General features: G+C 44.5%; 1 protein-coding gene across 6 annotated transcripts in view; it reads right to left on the reverse strand.

Moving 5' to 3' along the window:
- Positions 1-18,889, reverse strand: part of anks1ab (ankyrin repeat and sterile alpha motif domain containing 1Ab) — a 49,523-nt gene that overhangs the window by 20,420 nt on the left and 10,214 nt on the right. For 4 of the 6 annotated variants that reach the window (XM_014133472.3, XM_045691761.2, XM_082959311.1 and 1 more), the window contains 2 exons: positions 8,781-8,896; positions 290-388 (listed from right to left, as the gene is read on the reverse strand). In XM_014133472.3, coding sequence (XP_013988947.2) covers positions 290-388; positions 8,781-8,896 — 215 coding nt within the window. Of the gene's footprint in view, positions 1-289; positions 389-8,780; positions 11,483-11,538; positions 12,432-18,889 lie in introns of those variants that run through there. The other 2 variants (XM_082959312.1, XM_082959313.1) reach the window with 2 other exon arrangements.

Genomic DNA, 18,889 nt, shown 5'->3' on the forward strand with positions numbered 1-18,889 from the left:
GGGCAGAAAATAGATCAAAATACATAAAAATAAAAGCAGGATTTCACAATTCCCTTCAGGATATTCCAACCATAACCAATGTCAAAGGGCTTTTTCATAGGATCTCTTTTGCCATAGCTACAAGCAAGATCCAAGCTACTTTACAATACCGGTCATCCTATCATGATTGATAATACTATGCACAAACGTAGATAAATCCAATGCACACTCCTTGACACCTTGATGTTCTTAGATGAATGCTCAACCAGGTAAAAGGTTGCAGGTGGTGCCCTTGACTGATGATAACTACCTTGGGCAAGCTGCGTGCTGCGTGGAGGATCTTCTTTCTGTGTCCAGGGTCAGTGATTCCCATATCTCTAAGGTCCAAGTCCTCCATCACGTTACTGCCCTACACATGCACCAACGCACGCAGTATACACACGCACAAGTTAATCACACAAACTGCAGAGACTTATGCATAAACACATATAATCACTTAAGCTAACTATTAACATAGACATTACAACATCTCCTACACTCTAGGTCTATATGCGTGGCCAAGCACGACTCCAACACCATCATTAAGTTTGCTGATGACACAACAGTGGTAGGCCTGATCACCGACAACGATGAGACAGCCTATAGGGAGGAGGTCAGAGACTTAGCAGGGTGGTGCCAGGACAACAACCTCTCCCTTAACGTGAGCAAGACAAAGGTGCTGATCATGGACTACAGGAAAAGGGGGGCCGAACGTGCCCCCATTCACACCGACGGGCTGTAGTGGAGCGGGTTGAGAGTTTAAATTCCTTGGTGTCCACATCACCAACAAACTATCATGGTCCAAACACCCCAAGCCAGACGTGAAGAGGGCACGACAACGGCTATTCCCATTCAGGAGACTGAAAAGATTTAGCATGGGTCTCCAGATCCTCAAAAAGTTCTACACCATCGGGAGTATCCTACTGGTTGCATCAACGCCTGCTATGGCAACTGCTCGGCATCTGATCATAAGGTGCTACAGAGGGTAGTGCGTATGGCCCAGTTCATCACTGTATAATAGGCGGTGTCAGAGGAAGGCCCAAAAAATCTTCAAAGACTCCAGTCACCCAAGTCATAGACTGTTCTCTCTGCTACCTACCGCAAGGCAAGCGGTATCGGAGCACCAAGTCTATGTCCAAAAGGCTCCTTAACAGCTTCTAACCCCAAACCATAAGACTGCTGAACAATTAATCAAATGGCCACCCGCACTATTTACATTGACCCCCCCCCCCCCCCTTTTGTTATTACACTGCGGCTGCGATCTGTTTTTTAGTAACTTTTTTATTTAATAAAATGTGTTATTTAACCTTTATTTAACTAGGCAAGTCAGTTATTGTCACGGGTGTCGTAGGGATTAGACCAAAATGCAGCGGGAATGTGTATACTCATCTTCTTTAATTCGTCAGAAAGAAGGGAAAAACAAAAACAAAAACACACGTATACAAAAATAACAACGATAACAGCCTTGTCAGGCACACAGCTAAACAAGAAACAACTACCCACAAAATCCCACAGAAAAACACCCTCTCTTAAATAGGACCTTCAATTAGAAGCAACTAGGAGCAGCTGCTTCCAATTGAAGGTCAACCCCATTAACTAAACATAGAACTAGACATACTAGATAAACATAGAAATACTAACATAGAACATAGCCCAACAAACCCCGAAACACTCTAAACAAACACACCCCTGCCACGTCCTGACCAAACTACAATAACAAATAACCCCTTATACTGGTCAGGACGTGACAGTAACCCCCCCCCCCCCCCAAACAAAAACACAAAAATAAACCCAAAACAAAAATAATCCCAAACTAAAGGGAAGGAAGGGAGGGTGGCCACCGTCACCGACGGTTCTTGTGCTACACCCCCCCCCTCCCCAACCTCCTCCTACGGAGGTGGCTCAGGCTCTGGCCTTACTCCCCAACCTAACCTGTCCACCCCCGCTAAATACTTATTACATTTTACCCCTCCCGAAGTCTCTGGGCTATGGCGCATCGCTGAAGACCTCGGGCTGATGTGTATCGCTGGAGACCTCAGGCTGATGCGTGGCGCTGGAGACCTCGGGCTGAAGGGCGACTCTGGGAGTGGGCGACTCTGGCTGTGCCGATTCATGACTGTGGGCCGTCTCTCTCGGCTCCGGACTGTGGGCCGTCTCTGCTGGCTCCGGACTGTGGGCCGTCTCTCTACTGGGCACTGTCGCCAGAAGCTCTGGACGGGGCACTGTCGCCGGACACTCTGGACGGGGCACTGTCACCGGACACTCTGGACGGGGCACTGTCGCCGGATACTCTGGACGGGGCACTGTCGCCGGACACTCTGGACGGGGCACTGTCGCCGGACACTCTGGACGGGGCACTGTCGCCGGACACTCTGAACAGGGCACTGTCACCGGACACCCTGGACGGGGACTGCGCACTGAAGGCCTGATGCGTGGGGCTGGCTTAGGAAGCGCCAGACTAGGGACACGCACCACATGGCTAGTGCGAGGAGCAGGAGCAGGACGAGCTGGACTGGGCTGACGCACTGGAGGCCTGGTGCATGGGGCTGGTAGTGGAGGTACCAGACTGGAGACACGCACCCCAAGGCTAGTGCGAGGAGCGGGAACAGGACGTACTAGACTGGGCTGACGCACTGGAGGCCTGGTGCGTGGTGCTGGCTTTAGAGGCGCCAGACTAGAGACACGCACCTCAGGGCTAGTGCGAGGAGCAGGAACTGGATACGCTGGGCCATGAGTGGCACTGGAGGTCTGGAGCGCACCTCCTGCACAACCCGTCCTGGCTGGATGGTAATAGTAGCCCTGTACGAGCGGAGTGCTGGCACAGGGCGAACTGGGCTGTGCAGAGGCCTGGTGGCTGCCGTGTGTATAGCAGGCGTAGGGTAGCCTGGGCCTAGGAGGCGCACTGGTGGCCAGATGTGCTGCGCAGGCATCCTCCTCCCAGGCTGGATGCCCACTCTAGCACGGCACTTGCGAGGGGCTGGGATCACTCGCACCGGACTGAGCGTGCGCATGGGCGAGATCGTGCGCACTTCCGCATAGACTGGCGCTCTCCACTCCAAACGCTCCCCATAATAAGCACGGGGAGTTGGCTTAGGGCCCACTTTTGGTCCAGCCAAACTACCCGTGTGCCCCCCCCTCCAAAAAAAAATTGGGGGCTGCCTCTCGCACTTGCCTCTCGGTGCGTATAATGCCTCATAATAGCGCCGCTCCACCTTGGCTGCCTCCAGCTCCTCCTTAGGGCGCCAATACTCCCCAGCCTGGTGCCAAGGTCCTACCCCATCCAGAATCTCTTCCCATGTCCATGACTCCACAGAGCTCTGCTGCTGCTCCTTCCTCCTCTGTTTGGTCCGTTTGTGGTGGGTAATTCCGTCACGGGTGTCGTAGGGATTAGACCAAAATGCAGCGGGAATGTGTATACTCATCTTCTTTTATTCGGCAGAAATAAGGAAAACCCAAACAAAACACACGTATACAAAAATAACGACGATAACAGTCTTGTCAGGCATACAGCTAAACAAGAAACAACTACCCACAAAATCCCACAGAAAAACACCCCTCTTAAAACCTGTTGGGGATAGGGGGCAGTATTTGCACAACTGGATAAAAAACGTACCCGATTTAATCTGGTTACTACTCCTGCCCAGTAACTAGAATATGCATATAATTAGGATATTGGATAGAACACACTCTAACGTTTCTAAAACTGTTTGAATGGTGTCTGTGAGTATAACAGAACTCATATGGCAGGCCAAAACCTGAGAAGATTCCATGCAGGAAGTGGAAATCTGATTTGTGGAATCACCTTCAACACTTTGCCTATGAAACACACCGTGAGTTAGGATTCATTTAGCACTTCCTAAGGCTTCCACTAGATGTCAACAGTTTTTACAAAGTGGTTTGAGTCTTCTATGGTAGAAACTGACCAAAAGAGAGGCTTGGAAAGTTGGTCATAGAGGGAGGGCCATTACTACTATGACGCGGATGCCCATGGGTACCCTCTCATTCCGAAACGTTTAGTAAGACAATGCAATTGTCCGCCTTGAATATTATTGAAGCTCTGGTTGAAAAAGGCCCTAAAGATTTATGTTATACAACGTTTGACATGTTTGAACGAACGTAAATATATTTTTTTTGCACATTCGTGACGACAAGTCCAGCGCGCCTCGTACATTATGAGTAGCCTTCGGAACGCGCTAACAAGAAGGAGCTATTGGGACATAAATTATTAACTTTTTCGAACAAAACTACATTTGTTGTGGACCTGGGATTCCTCGAAGTGCCTTCTGATGAAGATAATCAAAGGTAAGGGAATATTTACAATAGTATATTTGATTTTAGATGGTTCCAAGATGGCGCTAACCTGTATCGTTTATAGCAAAGTGTGATTTCCCAGTAAAGTTATTTTTAAATCTGGCAATGCGGTTGCATTCACGAGATGTTAATCTATAATTCTTTGAATGACAATATTAAATTTTAACAATGTTTCGAATAGTAATTTTGTAAATTATAGCGCTGTTTCACCGGAAGCATTTGAGGGAAAATATTTTCTGAACGTCACGCGCCGATGTAAAATGCTGTTTTTATATATAAATATGAACTTTATCGAACAAAAAATGCATGTATTGTGTAACATGATGTCCTAGGAGTGTCATCTGATGAATATTGTCAAAGGTTAGTGCTGCATTTAGCTGTGTTTTGGGTATTTGTGATGCATGCTAGTTGCTTTGAAAATGGCAGTGTGATTTTTTTGGCAGGGTACTCTCCTAACATAATCTAATGTTTTGCTTTTGCTGTAAAGCCTTTTTGAAATCGGACAACGTGGTTCGATTCAGGAGAGGTGTATCTATAAAATGGTGTAAAATGGTCATATGTTTGAGAAATTGAAGTTATAGCATTTATGAGGTATTTGTATTTCGCGCAACGCGATTCCACTGGCTGTTGACTAGGGTGGGACGCAAGCATCCCAGGTTCCCAGACAGGTTAAATAGGACCTTCAATTAGAAGCAACTAAGAGCAGCTGCTTCCAATTGAAGGTCAACCCCATTAACTAAACATAGAACTAGACATACTAGATAAACATAGAAATATACTAACATAGAACATAGCCCAACAAACCCCGAAACACTCTAAACAAACACCCCTCTTTAAAAAGAACATAGCCCAACAAACCCCGAAACACTCTAAACAAACACACCCCTGCCACGTCCTGACCAAACTACAATAACAAATAACCCCTTATACTGGTCAGGACATGACAGTTATTTACAATGACGGCCTATCAAAAGGCAAAAGGCCTCCTGCGAGGACGTGGGCTGGGTTTAAAAATAAAAATTAATTAAATATAAATATAGGACAAAACGCACATCACGACAAGAGAGACAACACAACACTACATAAAAAGAAACCTAAGACAACAACATAGCATGGCAGCAACACATAACACATCATGGTAGCAGCACAACATGGCAGCAGCACAACATGGTAGAAGAACAAAACAGGGTACAAACATTATTGGGCACAGACAACAGCGCAAAGGGCAAGAAGGTAGAGACAACAATACATTGCGCACTTTACCCCCACCTACATATACAAATTACCTCGACTAACCTATACCCCTGCACATTGACTCAGTACCAGTAACCGGTACCTCCTGTATATAGCCTCGTTATAGTTATTTTATATTTTTATAATTCTATTTCTTTAAACTTACTATTCTTTTTTTTCTATTGTGTTATTGACTGTACGTTTGTTTATTCCATGTGTAACTCTGTGTTGTTGTTTGTGTCGCACTGCTTTGCTTTACCTTGGCCAGGTCGCAGTTGTAAATGAGAACTTGTTCTCAACTGGCCTACCTGGTTAAATAAAGGTGAAATAAAAAATAAAAATAAAGTAAAAGCTACATTGTTGGTTAAGGGCTTGTAAGTAAGCATTTCACGGTAAGGTCTACACCTGTTGTAGTCGGCGCATGTGTCAAATACAATTTGATTTGATTTGATTTAGATTTATATGCACTCAATAATACACACAGACACACACGCAGACACAGACCGGCACACACACACACAGAGACACAGTCATAAACACACACACGCGCATGCGCTTATTTATGTCCTCAGACAAACAGGAATGGCGTGGGTGAGAGGACATTGGAGTCAAATAAATTGTGCATGCCAAAGGTAATCAATCTATTCTAATGCAACACCACCAAGGGAAAAGCAATCAAAACTGCAGGAGCTTTTACTTCTGAGCTACAGTGTTGCATTGAGACAAATTACATTGGGCATGAGAAAAACATTTAGGATTATGTATCTGTGTGTATGCAATGATTAAAGTCATCTAAAAATGTCCTATTTTCCTTTACACTAATGATTGACAACAATAGATGTTCACCATTTGTTTTACATAACTTTCCATAAGTGGCACTTGCTTCGTCATCTAAATCAGCTGTATAGGGAGAAATAAAGATACAAGGAGATCCTTAAAAATGTGGAGCTCAGCATTTTCCCAGTGGACTGCTGCGGATAGATTTTTCCTGGCCAAGAATGTTAAAATGTAGCTAGTCTTTTCTGCCTCACTGCTTGTTTCTGGAGCACAATGCAGCAGTTACAGTAACACACTGATGATCACAAGTACAAGGATCCAAATAACGCAGTGTCTGACGTCAGGAATCGCCCAAAATAGATATTTCCAATAAAATGATTGTTGGACGTTCCAGAAGGTCCCACTGGAGCTTGTCATTTATACTTAATCAGTAATATATGATTAAGTAATCAATAGCTATTTTTGTTGTTATTTATAAGTACCTATTACATAACTCTGACACATACAATCCCTCATCACAAAGGGGGAAGGTTCCATGAAATGAGGAGGCACCAGAAAACCCATAAGGGCAGACCGAAGGTCTGAAGGGTAGACTAACTCTAACTCTCTCTGTTTTGAAGAATTTGATCTATGACGCTCTTGCCTTTGGGATCAGCAGGGAAATCGGGCACTCAGATTTCTCAACTGGGCTATACTCTAAAAGAGACAGTGTATTTTATTTAATGAAGATGACAGCTTTGTCATCGCAGCTTTCAGGCCAGATGTTCACCGACTAATGTGCATCTCCGGCACAGTCACCATTACCTTTGCTCCTCTGGGCTTCATGACAATGTATTTATATATGATTTGATTTAATCTACATTAATTTGATGATGGGGTTGAACAGTGTCTCACAGAGCCATCTCAACCACTCAATAAAAGTTATACCTGGCAAAACCCAGTATACCACTTCCCCTGATCTAGAGTCAGCCCACGAAGCAAATCAACAAATAAACAGAGCAGCACTGCAGTGATAGCTTGATGAATTTGGCAGAAAGTTCAATGGGACACCATTCAACCTTTACAACATCTCTCTGACTGCTCTGACCTATTCAGACAGCAACCTCCAAGTCCTTGTAAGTATCTGAGGGGAATTTGTCCAGCAGAGATCTAATCAATTAACTGGTTGGTACTTGTACTCCTCAGACATTAATGAAGAGATGAACATTAGCATCACAATGCTAATGACCCATGATCCTCATCCTATTATAACCTTATTAACACGAACACCATTGGTACAATACTGGTTGGTACAATACCCTCTACATCACTAAGCTGACTGACTAGCTATTCCCAGTCTATACACAGTATATCAGACTTCTTCCATTGGTTATGTAACCTCTCCAACAGGTGCAGTCCGTTGCCCCTGGCCAAGCTCTCATCTGTGGCAAACTCATGTAAACAACAGTACTGAAGCAGCTGTGTCATCAGATGAGTTCGTGTTTGCTTTAAAGACCATGTTATTCACCATTTACAACATATTTTTCAAAGTTACCTAATCAGTGGAAATACCAGTGTTGGTTTGAACATTCATTGGCAAATGTTGTAACACACATCCGTGTGTTGTAACTTAAAAGGAACATGATTGTCTCTCTTAGTTTGACACAAAACATAGTCATTTTAGCTGCAGCTAAACCATTTTATTAAGGCACAGCCAATTGAATCTACCTATGCTTTCCAGAAACAAGAGACATACAAGACTCAAGGGATGTCATAATGATGTTATTTTCTGGCTGAAGTGGCATAAGATAACCAGAAAAAAACAGCAGTATACAACTTGACCATGACATCACAAAATATGTATGAAGTCTCTACAGCAAAAAAAAAACATTCATGCCCTTAAAACAAAAACTTTACTTTGCCACAAAATATCTTATAGAATTGCCAGGAAGTAAAATCCATACTGTGACCTCAACAGAGTGGTTTGTTGTATCTGCTGATGATTGGGTGAGCTATACTGTGTATGCTTTCTGGCCGAGCCAGCATGGAGGTTAAGGCTGTAGAACATAAATCAGCCTGACAAGATAGGGGGGATGGTGGTGACTATGGGAATTTATTGTAAATGAGATGGAATGATTGGGGATGAAAGAAAAAAGTTAATAGGTTTTGTTGTGATTCGTCTTATCATTGGTGACCTCTTCTACACTTCAAAGGGATTTACAGTAAGCACATACAATAAATCTGTATAGGGTCATCTACTGTATAGCAAGGAGAGGTGAAGAGCAGCTATGGAAGAAAGAGAGAAACTGGGGGAGACAGAATAAGGAACAGAAACTGAAAGAGATGGTAAAGGAGGGAGAAAGGGAGATGGAAAATGAGAGAGAAAAGGAGATAGACAAGGAGGGAGAAAAGGAGATGGAAAGAGATGAATAGTGTAAAAGATCTTAGAAACGTTGACTCACCATGTAGCGTAGGTCGTCAAAGCCATTAAGCAGCAGCTTGCTCTCGTATTGCGGCAGCCCCACATGCTCCAGCCACTCTCCCACAGGCTGGTCCAGGGCTTTGCTGCAGGCCCCATCTGCCGAGAGAGGGAAGCGCTTCAGCAGGGAGAAGCCGTTCAGCCGGTAGCAGCGGCACTCCGAGGACGAGACATGACATTGCCACATCATCCTCGGCCAGCACAGCCGAGTGCAGGAGCACCAGCAGGGCAGAGGAGACAGGGTCCAGGTTGGGGGAGGGCGGCTCCCACAGGGCAGGAGGGGGCCCGGCTATTCTTACACTAGAGATATAGTGGTGGAGCCTGCCCACCGTGGTATACTGTACACCCACTGTTGTTACTGTGAGTGTCAATGTCAGGCAAGGGTGGAGGTAGAGGTGGATATGTAGATCCTTTGAATACTGATCACCACTTTCAATTGATTGAGCCAATCTGGCATCTTCTATCAAAATGTTTTGTTAATTACTGACATGGAAATTGCCAATGCCTCAAAATGTTTCATTTCCAGCACACTGTAATACGGAGCACTAAACAAAATAATTTTCCAGACCACACAAAGATGATACAGTATTACTGGATATCATATTACACATTCTGTCTTTAAACCTGGTTAAACCATCACCAGCATCATCCTTTTTGAGATAGTATTCCACAAGGGTATGGTAAACCACAGTAAGTTACAGCTCCACAGAGTACACTTTGTAGCATTTGGTCACCTCTGTCTCTGTCCCATGGCTTTATTGGACAACCTGTCTGAGAGCTCTGACGGTAGAACCGTGATAAGGTAAGGCTATTCGTGTAATCTGGATCATGGGATTCTCTCTAGGATTTTGGTCTTACTCCACAAACAGAATGAGAGTCCAATCTCATACACCAAAATTCAGGTTTCTCCTTTGGCTTCCAACTGTTGATGAAAAACTCCTGAAATATAATCAGAATCCAATCACTAGCCGCTTGATAAAGCTCCAGCCGCCGGCATGCCTGCTAGCCTGAGGCTCTATGTCCTTGGTGTCCCCAGTGATCCTGGTGGTAAACCTGATGCTTCCCAACATATAGACTCCCCTCTGGAGGCTGGCTCATTCAGAGAAAGTTCTTATCATATCTCACACCAGTAAATCCAAGCTCAGCTCTAACAGAGCACAGGTGAGCCTCTTGACTCTTGGCTGAGATCTCCACAGGACCACCTTGGTTCAGCCTGCCTCCTCCCTGTGCGATAAGCCCCCTCCACCCCACCTGGCTCTCCCCCACTGTGGGTACAGCTAGCTCCTGTGCTCAGGGCAGAGGTTTGCTGCATCCCCTGTCTGATGCATGCACTGTCACAAAGCAGCTGCTCTCGGCTCACACGCTCCCCTCACCGCTTCCCTCACAGGACATAACGTCCTGATGCTGGATACTCACGAGTCCAGAAAGCAGCCTCAACCGCGTCCTTCCCGCATCCACAACAGGCAGTCTTGATGCTCATCCCCCTTCCCATTCAGACAAATCCCTCAAGCTTGCTCTCTCTTCTGCTCTCTTTCTGGCTCTTTACCTCGTTCCCTCATTCATATAGTCTCTCAGTCCACTGCAGGGCTGCCGTATGCTGCCTGATGGAGAAGGGTACTGCTCCACGTATCAGCTCTTCGTTCCTCCCCCTATCTCTCTCTGCCACACTCTTACTATATAAATCCCCCTCCCTCTCCCTCTACCTCATAGCCTCACTCTCACTCCCTCTACCTCACAGTCTCTCTCTCTCTCTCCCTCTACCCCAGTCTCTCTCTCTCCCTCTACCCCAGTCTCTCTCTCCCTTTACCTCACAGTCTCTCTCTCACCCTCTACCCCGGTCTCTCTCTCTCTTCCCACCATCTGCACTGATTAGAATTGCACAGAGGCACTCTGATCTTGCTAGCGCTGAAAAGACACCACCGTCACCTCTTCCCTCACAGGACATAACGTCCTGATGCTGGATACTCACGAGTCCAGAAAGCAGCCTCAACCGCGTCCTTCCCGCATTCACAACAGGCAGTCTTGATGCTTACAAGCACTAGGAGCCTCAAAATCACAGACCTCTCTGTATGGAATGACTAGAATATAAAAAGGATGTATGTTTCTCCCCTTCTACATGGGCAATGATTTCAAAGCTCGGCTTCCCATTGCTTTACAAGGGACATTAAAATAAAGAAAATGTTCAAGCTTATTCACAGCTGTCCTTAATTCATTTACATCTCGCTGTGATGACTGGGCGAGTGGTGCAGCACTGATTCAAGTCAGTGCAAAGCTCTCTCACTCACACGCCCGCACGCACGCACACACACACACGCACGCACGCAGTGTTTAATGGACTGTCTCTCATAACGACTCTCAAGTCCCTTTCCTTGGATACCCCGCATGCTACAAGATGACAGGAGAGACATTACACTTAGTACCTTTTTTTCTATCTAGAACCATAAAGGGTTCATCTGCTGGTTCCAGGTAGAACCCTTTTGGTTCCAGGTAGAACCCTTTTCGGTTCCATGTAGAACACTTTCCTATGGGGACAGCTGAAGAACCCTTTGGGAACCCTTTTTTCTAAGAATGTAACTCCTTTTGTTACATCAGCACATATCACAAACTATTTTAGAATACAACAGTTGATGCGTGAAGCTTACAGATAACTGCAGGAATCATACGCGTGAAATGCAACAGGATAATACAAATGGGCACACAGACTTCTATTGAAATAAAACCAAATAGGCATTTGCACCCACCTATGCAGGGCTGCTTACTGCGTCCATCACTGGTGTTATCTGGATACAGCTACAGGCACAGAGTAATTATGCAGGCTTTCAGTCTGCCTGTGAACGCCTCAGACATCCCATCCCCAGCCAGCTGGCCAGAGGAGGAGAAGTAATGGTTACAGAGGCAAAGTGAGGAGCGATCGATTTGAGCTCCTGCCGTAATTGGCTGGCTGTAACCAAGTTGCTCTACCTTAATGAAGGTAAAGGTCAGGTCTTTGTGACCATGCATCCAAGATAAGCTCAAGAGCTAACACTCATAATTCATAATCAAGAACAGACAGCCCTTCTATTAGACATGCTTTGGGATAGAGAGAGAAAGGATGAATGTACTCACTACTGTAAATCGCTCTGGATTAGAACGTCTGCTAAATGACAAAAAATAATAATAATGTGAAGGAAAAGGAAGACAAATGAAGCAGACAGATAAGAGATGGACATAAAAGATGAATAGTGAAGATGATGAAATGTGCATGTGGGGGAGATAAGATGGTAATAAAGAAATAGGAAAGATTGGAGCAGACTCATTACGTTTCAGTCAGACCCCTCCCTCTTCCCCCAGAGCTTTACCGATGGCAGCTTCTTTATTATATCACTCAAACAAAGCCTGTTAAAAATACCAGCCCTCCCCACCCAATTACAGCCATTCATTTGGGACGACAACAGCTCCCAGGGACCAGCAGGGCCTAATTACTGAGTTATTGTTACTGTTAGGGGGAACTGGGTTATTACCTCAGCCCACTAAACGAGTCTTCACGTCCAGTTTGGGCTAGTGGGCTTCCGAAGGGACCGAAAGAGCTACCTAGGTCTAAACTTGGCTCAGAGGGAAACCAGAAAGACTATATTTACGGAGAGTTAATGGCTCTGCTATCTAGATAAAGCACTGCCTCTTTATCAATGTGAGAGTAGCGCTAGCTCTGTCAACACATCCACAATGGCAACACTACCGAAAGGAGCCGCAAAGCTAAATTAATTCACAGGAACGGAAGACGGATACTATTTCTTTGAACGTCAGAGGAGTGGCAAACAAACTGAGCTGCAGGATGCCTCCTGTGTGTTGTTAGGAGAGCTCCCTCCCTGCTCCCTCCCTGCTCCCTCCCTGTTTAAGTTAATTTACTCAATGCACCTGTAACAGTCAATTGAAGCACTTACAAACCACAAATGCAAACAGCACATCGTTTAAGCATTCAATAGGCAGGCAAAATGGCACAGCAGTCACAAATAAATATATTATAGTTTAGGATTAATTAGCACAAGTCATCCATAGGAAATAGTATCTATGGAGAAAGAGGGATGAGAGGAATAGGAGGGAGAGAGAGGGATGGAAGGAGTGGGGGACAATATAGCTCCTTTACAATGGTGGAATAATGGAGGGGAGAAGAGTGACAATTTGGCTTCCCTCTCCCTCCCTCACTCACTCTCTTCCCCTCATTTGATATCTTAATCCGGAAGGGCATTTTCATTTTGTATCATTTCATTTTGTAGGAGAATACAATACCCTCATTATGCCTTTACCAAGAGGGCAAGTCAGTCAACACATTTTGGCTAAACGTAGGGTGGCAGGTAGCCTAGCGGTTAGAGCATTGGGTAAATAACCGAAAGGTCGCTGGTTCAAATACCTTAGCTGACAAGGTAAAAGATGTGTCGATGTGCCCTTGAGCAGGGCACTTAACCCTACTTTGCTCCAGCGGTGCCGTACTACTACAGCTGACCCTGTAAACAACACATTTCACTGCACTTATTTGGTTTATGTGACAATAAAACATATTTTGTTGAAAAACATTTTTACATCTCCATGGCAAATGACAGAGTAACAAGCAATCAGGTACAAGCAATCAGGTACAATCAGGTGAAAAAAATCAGCACAGCTATGAATCAGCTGAATCTGGGACATGCTCCTGCTGAGTCCTCTTTCTGAAAAACTCAAAATACTGAAATAGTATAGAAGCACCGTCTACATCAACAAACATATCAATTACCATACTTTCCAGACACATTACGTAGAGTACAATAACATCAGGTATAAAAAGAATAGTAAATGAGTGGTATATGAAATTGGAATAAGTAAAATATATACTTTCAGCTGAAGGAGAGGAAACCACAGTGAGTTTCATTAGTGAGTTTCATGACAGTGGTTATGACTAATGATAATATTCAATTATGCATCAAGGACCATATATATATATAATATATATATATATATATATATATATATTTATTTTTATTTTATTTCACCTTTATTTAACCAGGTAGGCTAGTTGAGAACAAGTTCTCATTTGCAACTGCGACCTGGCCAAGATAAAGCATAGCAATTCGACACATACAACAACACAGAGTTACTCATGGAATAAACAAAACATACAGTCAATAATACAGTAGAACAAAAGAAAACAAAAAGTCTATATACAGTGAGTGCAAATGAGGTAAGTTAAGGCAATAAATAGGCCATGGTGGCGAAATAATTACAATATAGCAATTAAACACTGGAATGGTAGATGTGCAGAAGATGAATGTGCAAGTAGAGATACTGGGGTGCAAATGAGCAAGATAAATAAATAAATACAGCATGGGGATGAGGTAGGTAGATAGATGGGCTGTTTACAGATGGGCTATGTACATGTGCAGTGATCTGTGAGCTTCTCTGACAGCTGGTGCTTAAAGCTAGTGAGGGAGATATGAGTCTCCAGCTTCAGAGATTTTTGCAGTTCATTCCAGTCATTGGCGGCAGCAGAGAATTGGAAGGAAAGACGACCAAAGGAGGAATTGGCTTTGGGGGTGACCAGTGAGATTTACCTGCTGGAGCGCGTGCTACGAGTGGGTGCTGCTATGGTGACCAGTGAGCTGTGATAAGGCGGGGCTTTACCTAGCAGAGACTTGTAGATAACCTGTAGCCAGTGGGTTTGGCAACGAGTATGAAGCGAGGGCCAACCAACGAGAGCATACAGGTCGCAATGGTGGGTAGTTTATCCTCTATGGACAGCCAGTTGAATCCTGTGGCGCGTTATTCAAATCCTTAGATATGCTATTACTTCAATTTTTTTTAAATATGACTATTTTACACCATTTTAAAGATAAGACTCTCGTTAATCTAACCACACTGTCCGATTTCAAAAAGGCTTTACAACGAAAGCAAAACATTAGATTATGTCAGCAGAGTACCCAGCCAGAAATAATCAGACACCCATTTTTCAAGCTAGCATATAGTGTCACATAAACCCAAACCACAGCTAAATGTAGCACTAACCTTTGATGATCTTCATCAGATGACAACCCTAGGACATTACGTTATACAATACATGCATGTTTTGTTCAATCAAGTTCATATTTATATCAAAAAACAGCTTTTTACATTAGCATGTGACTAGCATTCCCACCGAACACTGCCGGTGAATTTACTAAATTACTCACGATAAACGTTCACAAAAAGCATAACAATTATTTTAAGAATTATAGATACAGAACTCCTCTATGCACTCGATATGTCCGATTTTAAAATAGCTTTTCGGTGAAAGCACATTTTGCAATATTCTCAGTAGATAGCCCGGCATCACAGGGCTAGCTATTTAGACACCCAGCAGGTTTAGCACTCATCAAAGTCAGATTTACTATAAGAAAAATGTTCTTACCTTTGTTGTCTTCGTCAGAATGCACTCCCAGGACTTCTACTTCAATAACAAATGTTGGTTTGGTCCAAAATAATCCATCGTTATATCCAAACAGCGGCGTTTTGTTCGTGCGTTCTAGACACTATCCTAAAGGCTAAATAAGGGTGACGAGCATGGCGCAATTCGTGACAAAAGAATTCTAAATATTCCGTTACCGTACTTCGAAGCATGTCAACCGCTGTTTAAAATCAATTTTTATGCCATTTTTCTCATAAAAAAGCGATAATATTCTGACCGGGAATCTGCGTTTAGATAAACAGACAAAGGAAAAGAAACCATTCGGTCGAAGCGGGCACGCGCCTAAGCCCATAGTACTCTGAGTGGCCACTTGCCAAAAGCGATAAAGTGTTTCAGCCAGAGCCTGCCTCGATATCGTTCAACGTTTTCCCGGGCTCCGAGACCCTATGGACGACGTAGGAAGTGTCACGTTATTGCACAGATCCTGAGTCTTCAATAAAAAGAGCCAAGATGAAACACTACTTCTCAGACAGGCCACTTCCTGCTTGAAATCTTCTCAGGTTTTGGCCTGCCATAGGAGTTCTGTTATACTCACAGACACCATTCAAACAGTTTTAGAAACTTTAGGGTGTTTTCTATCCAAAGCCAATAATTATATGCATATTCTTGTTACTGGGCAGGTGTAGTAACCAGATTAAATCGGGTACGTTTTTTATCCAGCCGTGCAAACACTGCCCCCTATCCCCAACAGGTTATGGGGCTTTGGTGACAAAACAGATGGCACTGTCATAGACTGCATCCAGTTTGTTGAGTAGAGTGTTGGAGGCAATTTTATAGATGACATCACCGAAGTCGAGGATCGGTAGGATGGTCAGTTTTACGAGGGTATGTTTGGCAGCATGAGTGAAGGATGCTTTGTTGCGATATAGGAAGCTGATTCTAGATTTAATTTTGGATTGGAGATGCTTAATGTGAGTCTGGAAGGAGAGATTACAGTCTAACCAGACACCCAGGTATTTGTAGTTGTCCACGGATTCTAAGTCAGAGCTGTCCAGAGTAGTGATGCTGGACCGGCGAGCAGGTGCGGGCAGTGATCGATTGAATAGCATGCATTTAGTTTTACTTGCATTTAAGAGCAGTTGGAGGCCACGGAAGGAGAGTTGTATGGCATTGAAGCTCGTCTGGAGGTTAGTTAACACAGTGTCCAAAGAGGGGCCAGAAGTATACAGAATAGTGTCGTCTGCATAGAGGTGGATCAGAGAATCCCCAGCAGGAAGAGCAACATCATTAATGTATACAGAGAAGAGAGTCGGCCCGAGAATTGAACCCTGTGGCACACCCATAGAGACTGCCAGAGGTCGGGAGAACAGGCCCTCTGATTTGACACACTGAACTCTATCAGAGAAGTAGTTGGTGAACCAGGCGAGGCAATCATTTCAGAAACCAAGGCTGTCGAGTCTGCCAATAAGAATGTGGTGATTGACAGAGTCGAAAGCCTTGGCCAGGTCAATGAATACGGCTGCACAGTAATGTCTCTTATCGATGGCGGTTACGATGTTGTTTAGGACCTTGAGCGTGGCTGAGGTGCACCCATGACCAGCTCTGAAACCAGATTGCATAGCAGAGAAGGTACGGTGGGATTCGAAACGGTCGGTGATCTGTTTGTTAACTTGGCTTTCGAAGACCTTAAAAAGACATGGTAGGATAGATATAGGTCTGTAGCAGTTTGGGTCTAGAGTGTCACCCCCTTTGAAGAGGGGGATGACTGCGGCAACTTTCCAATCTTTGGGAATCTCAGACGATACGAAAGAGAGGTTGAACAGGCTAGTAATAGGGGTTGCAACAATTTCGGCAGATCATTTTAGAAAGAGAGGGTCCAGATTGTCTAGCCCGGCTGATTTGTATGGGTTCAGATTTTGCAGCTCTTTCAGAACATCAGCTATCTGGATTTGGGTGAAGGAGAAATGGTGGGGGCTTTGGCGGGTTGCTGTGGAAGGTGCAGGGCAGTTGACCGGGGTAGGGGTAGCCAGGTGGAAAGCATGGCCAGCCGTAGAGAAATGGTTATTGAAATTCTGAATTATAGTGGATTTATCGGTGGTAACAGTGTTTCCTAGCCTCAGAGCAGTGGGCAGCTGGGAGGAGGTGCTCTTATTCTCCATGGACTTTACAGTGTCCCAGAACTTTTTTGAGTTAGTAGGATGCAAATATCTGTTTGAAAAAGCTAGCCTTAGCTTTTCTAACTGACTGTGTATATTTGTTCCTAACTTCCCTGAAAAGTTGCATATCACGGGGGCTATTCGATGCTAAAGCAGAATGCCACAGGATGTTTTTGTGCTGGTCAAGGGCAGACAGGTCTGGAGTGAACCAAGGACTATATCTATTCTAGTTCTACATTTTTTGAGTGGGGCATGCTTATTTAAGATGGTGAGGAAGGCACTTTTAAAGAATAGCCAGGCATCATCTACTGATGGGATGAGTTCAATGTCATTCCAGGATACCCCGGCCAGGTCAATTAGAAAGGCCTGCTCGCAGAAGTGTTTTAGGGAGCGTTTGACAGTGATGAGGGGTGGTCATTTGGTCGCAGAACCATTACGCAGGCAGGCAATGAGGCAGTGATCTCTGAGATCTTGATTGAAGACAGCAGAGGTGTATTTAGAGGGTAAGTTGGTCAGGATGATGAGGTGTATTTGGAGGGCGAGTTAGTTAGGATGACATCTATGAGGGTGCCCGTGTTTATGGATTTGGGGTTGTACCTGGTAGGTTCATTGATAATTTGTGTGAGATTGAGGGCATCAAGCTTAGATTGTAGGATGGCCAGGTTGTTAAGCATGTCCCAGTTTAGGTCACCTAGTAGCACGAGCTCTGAAGATAGATGGGGGGCAATCATTTCACATATCGAGGGCACAGCTGGGGGCAGAGGGAGGTCTATAACAAGCGGCAACAGTGAGAGACTTGTTTCTGGAAAGGTGAATTTTTAGAAGTAGAAGCTCGAATTGTTTGGGTACAGACTTGGATAGTAATACAGAACTCTGCAGGCTATCTTTGCAGTAGATTGCAACACCGCCCCCTTTGTCAGTTCTGTCTTGGCAGAAAATGTTATAGTTAGCGATGGAGATTTCAGGGTTTTTGGTGGTTTTCCTAAGCCAGGATTCAGACACGGCTAAGACATTTGGGTTGGCAGAGAGTGCTAAAACAGTGAGTAAAACAAACTTAGGGAGTAGGCTTCTAATGTTAACATGCATGAAACCAAGGCTTTTACGGTTACAGAAGTCAACAAATGAGAGCACCTGGGGAGTGGGAGTGGAGCTAAGCACTGCAGGACCTGGATTAGCCTCCTCCTCTGTTCCTCTGGTGATGTGAAGTAGGATAAGGGTACGGCTAAAGGCTATATGAACTGGCCGTCTAGCACGTTCGGAACAGAGAGTAAAAGGAGCAGGTTTCTGGGCACGATAGCATAGATTCAAGGCATAGTGTAAAGACAAAGGTAAGGTAGGATGCGAGTACATTGGAGGTAAACCTAGGCATTGAGTAATGATGAGAGAGATATAGTCTTTAGAGACATTTAAACCAGGTGATGTCATCGTATATGTAGGAGGTGGAACAACATGGTTGGTTAAGGCATATTGAGCAGGGCTAGAGGCTCTATAGTGAAATAAAACAGTAATTTTTGCATTTACATTTGAGTCATTTAGCAGACGCTC

The sequence above is a fragment of the Salmo salar genome, chromosome 12, assembly GCF_965601325.2.
Source record: "Salmo salar chromosome 12, fSalSal1, whole genome shotgun sequence".
NCBI lineage: Eukaryota > Metazoa > Chordata > Actinopteri > Salmoniformes > Salmonidae > Salmo > Salmo salar.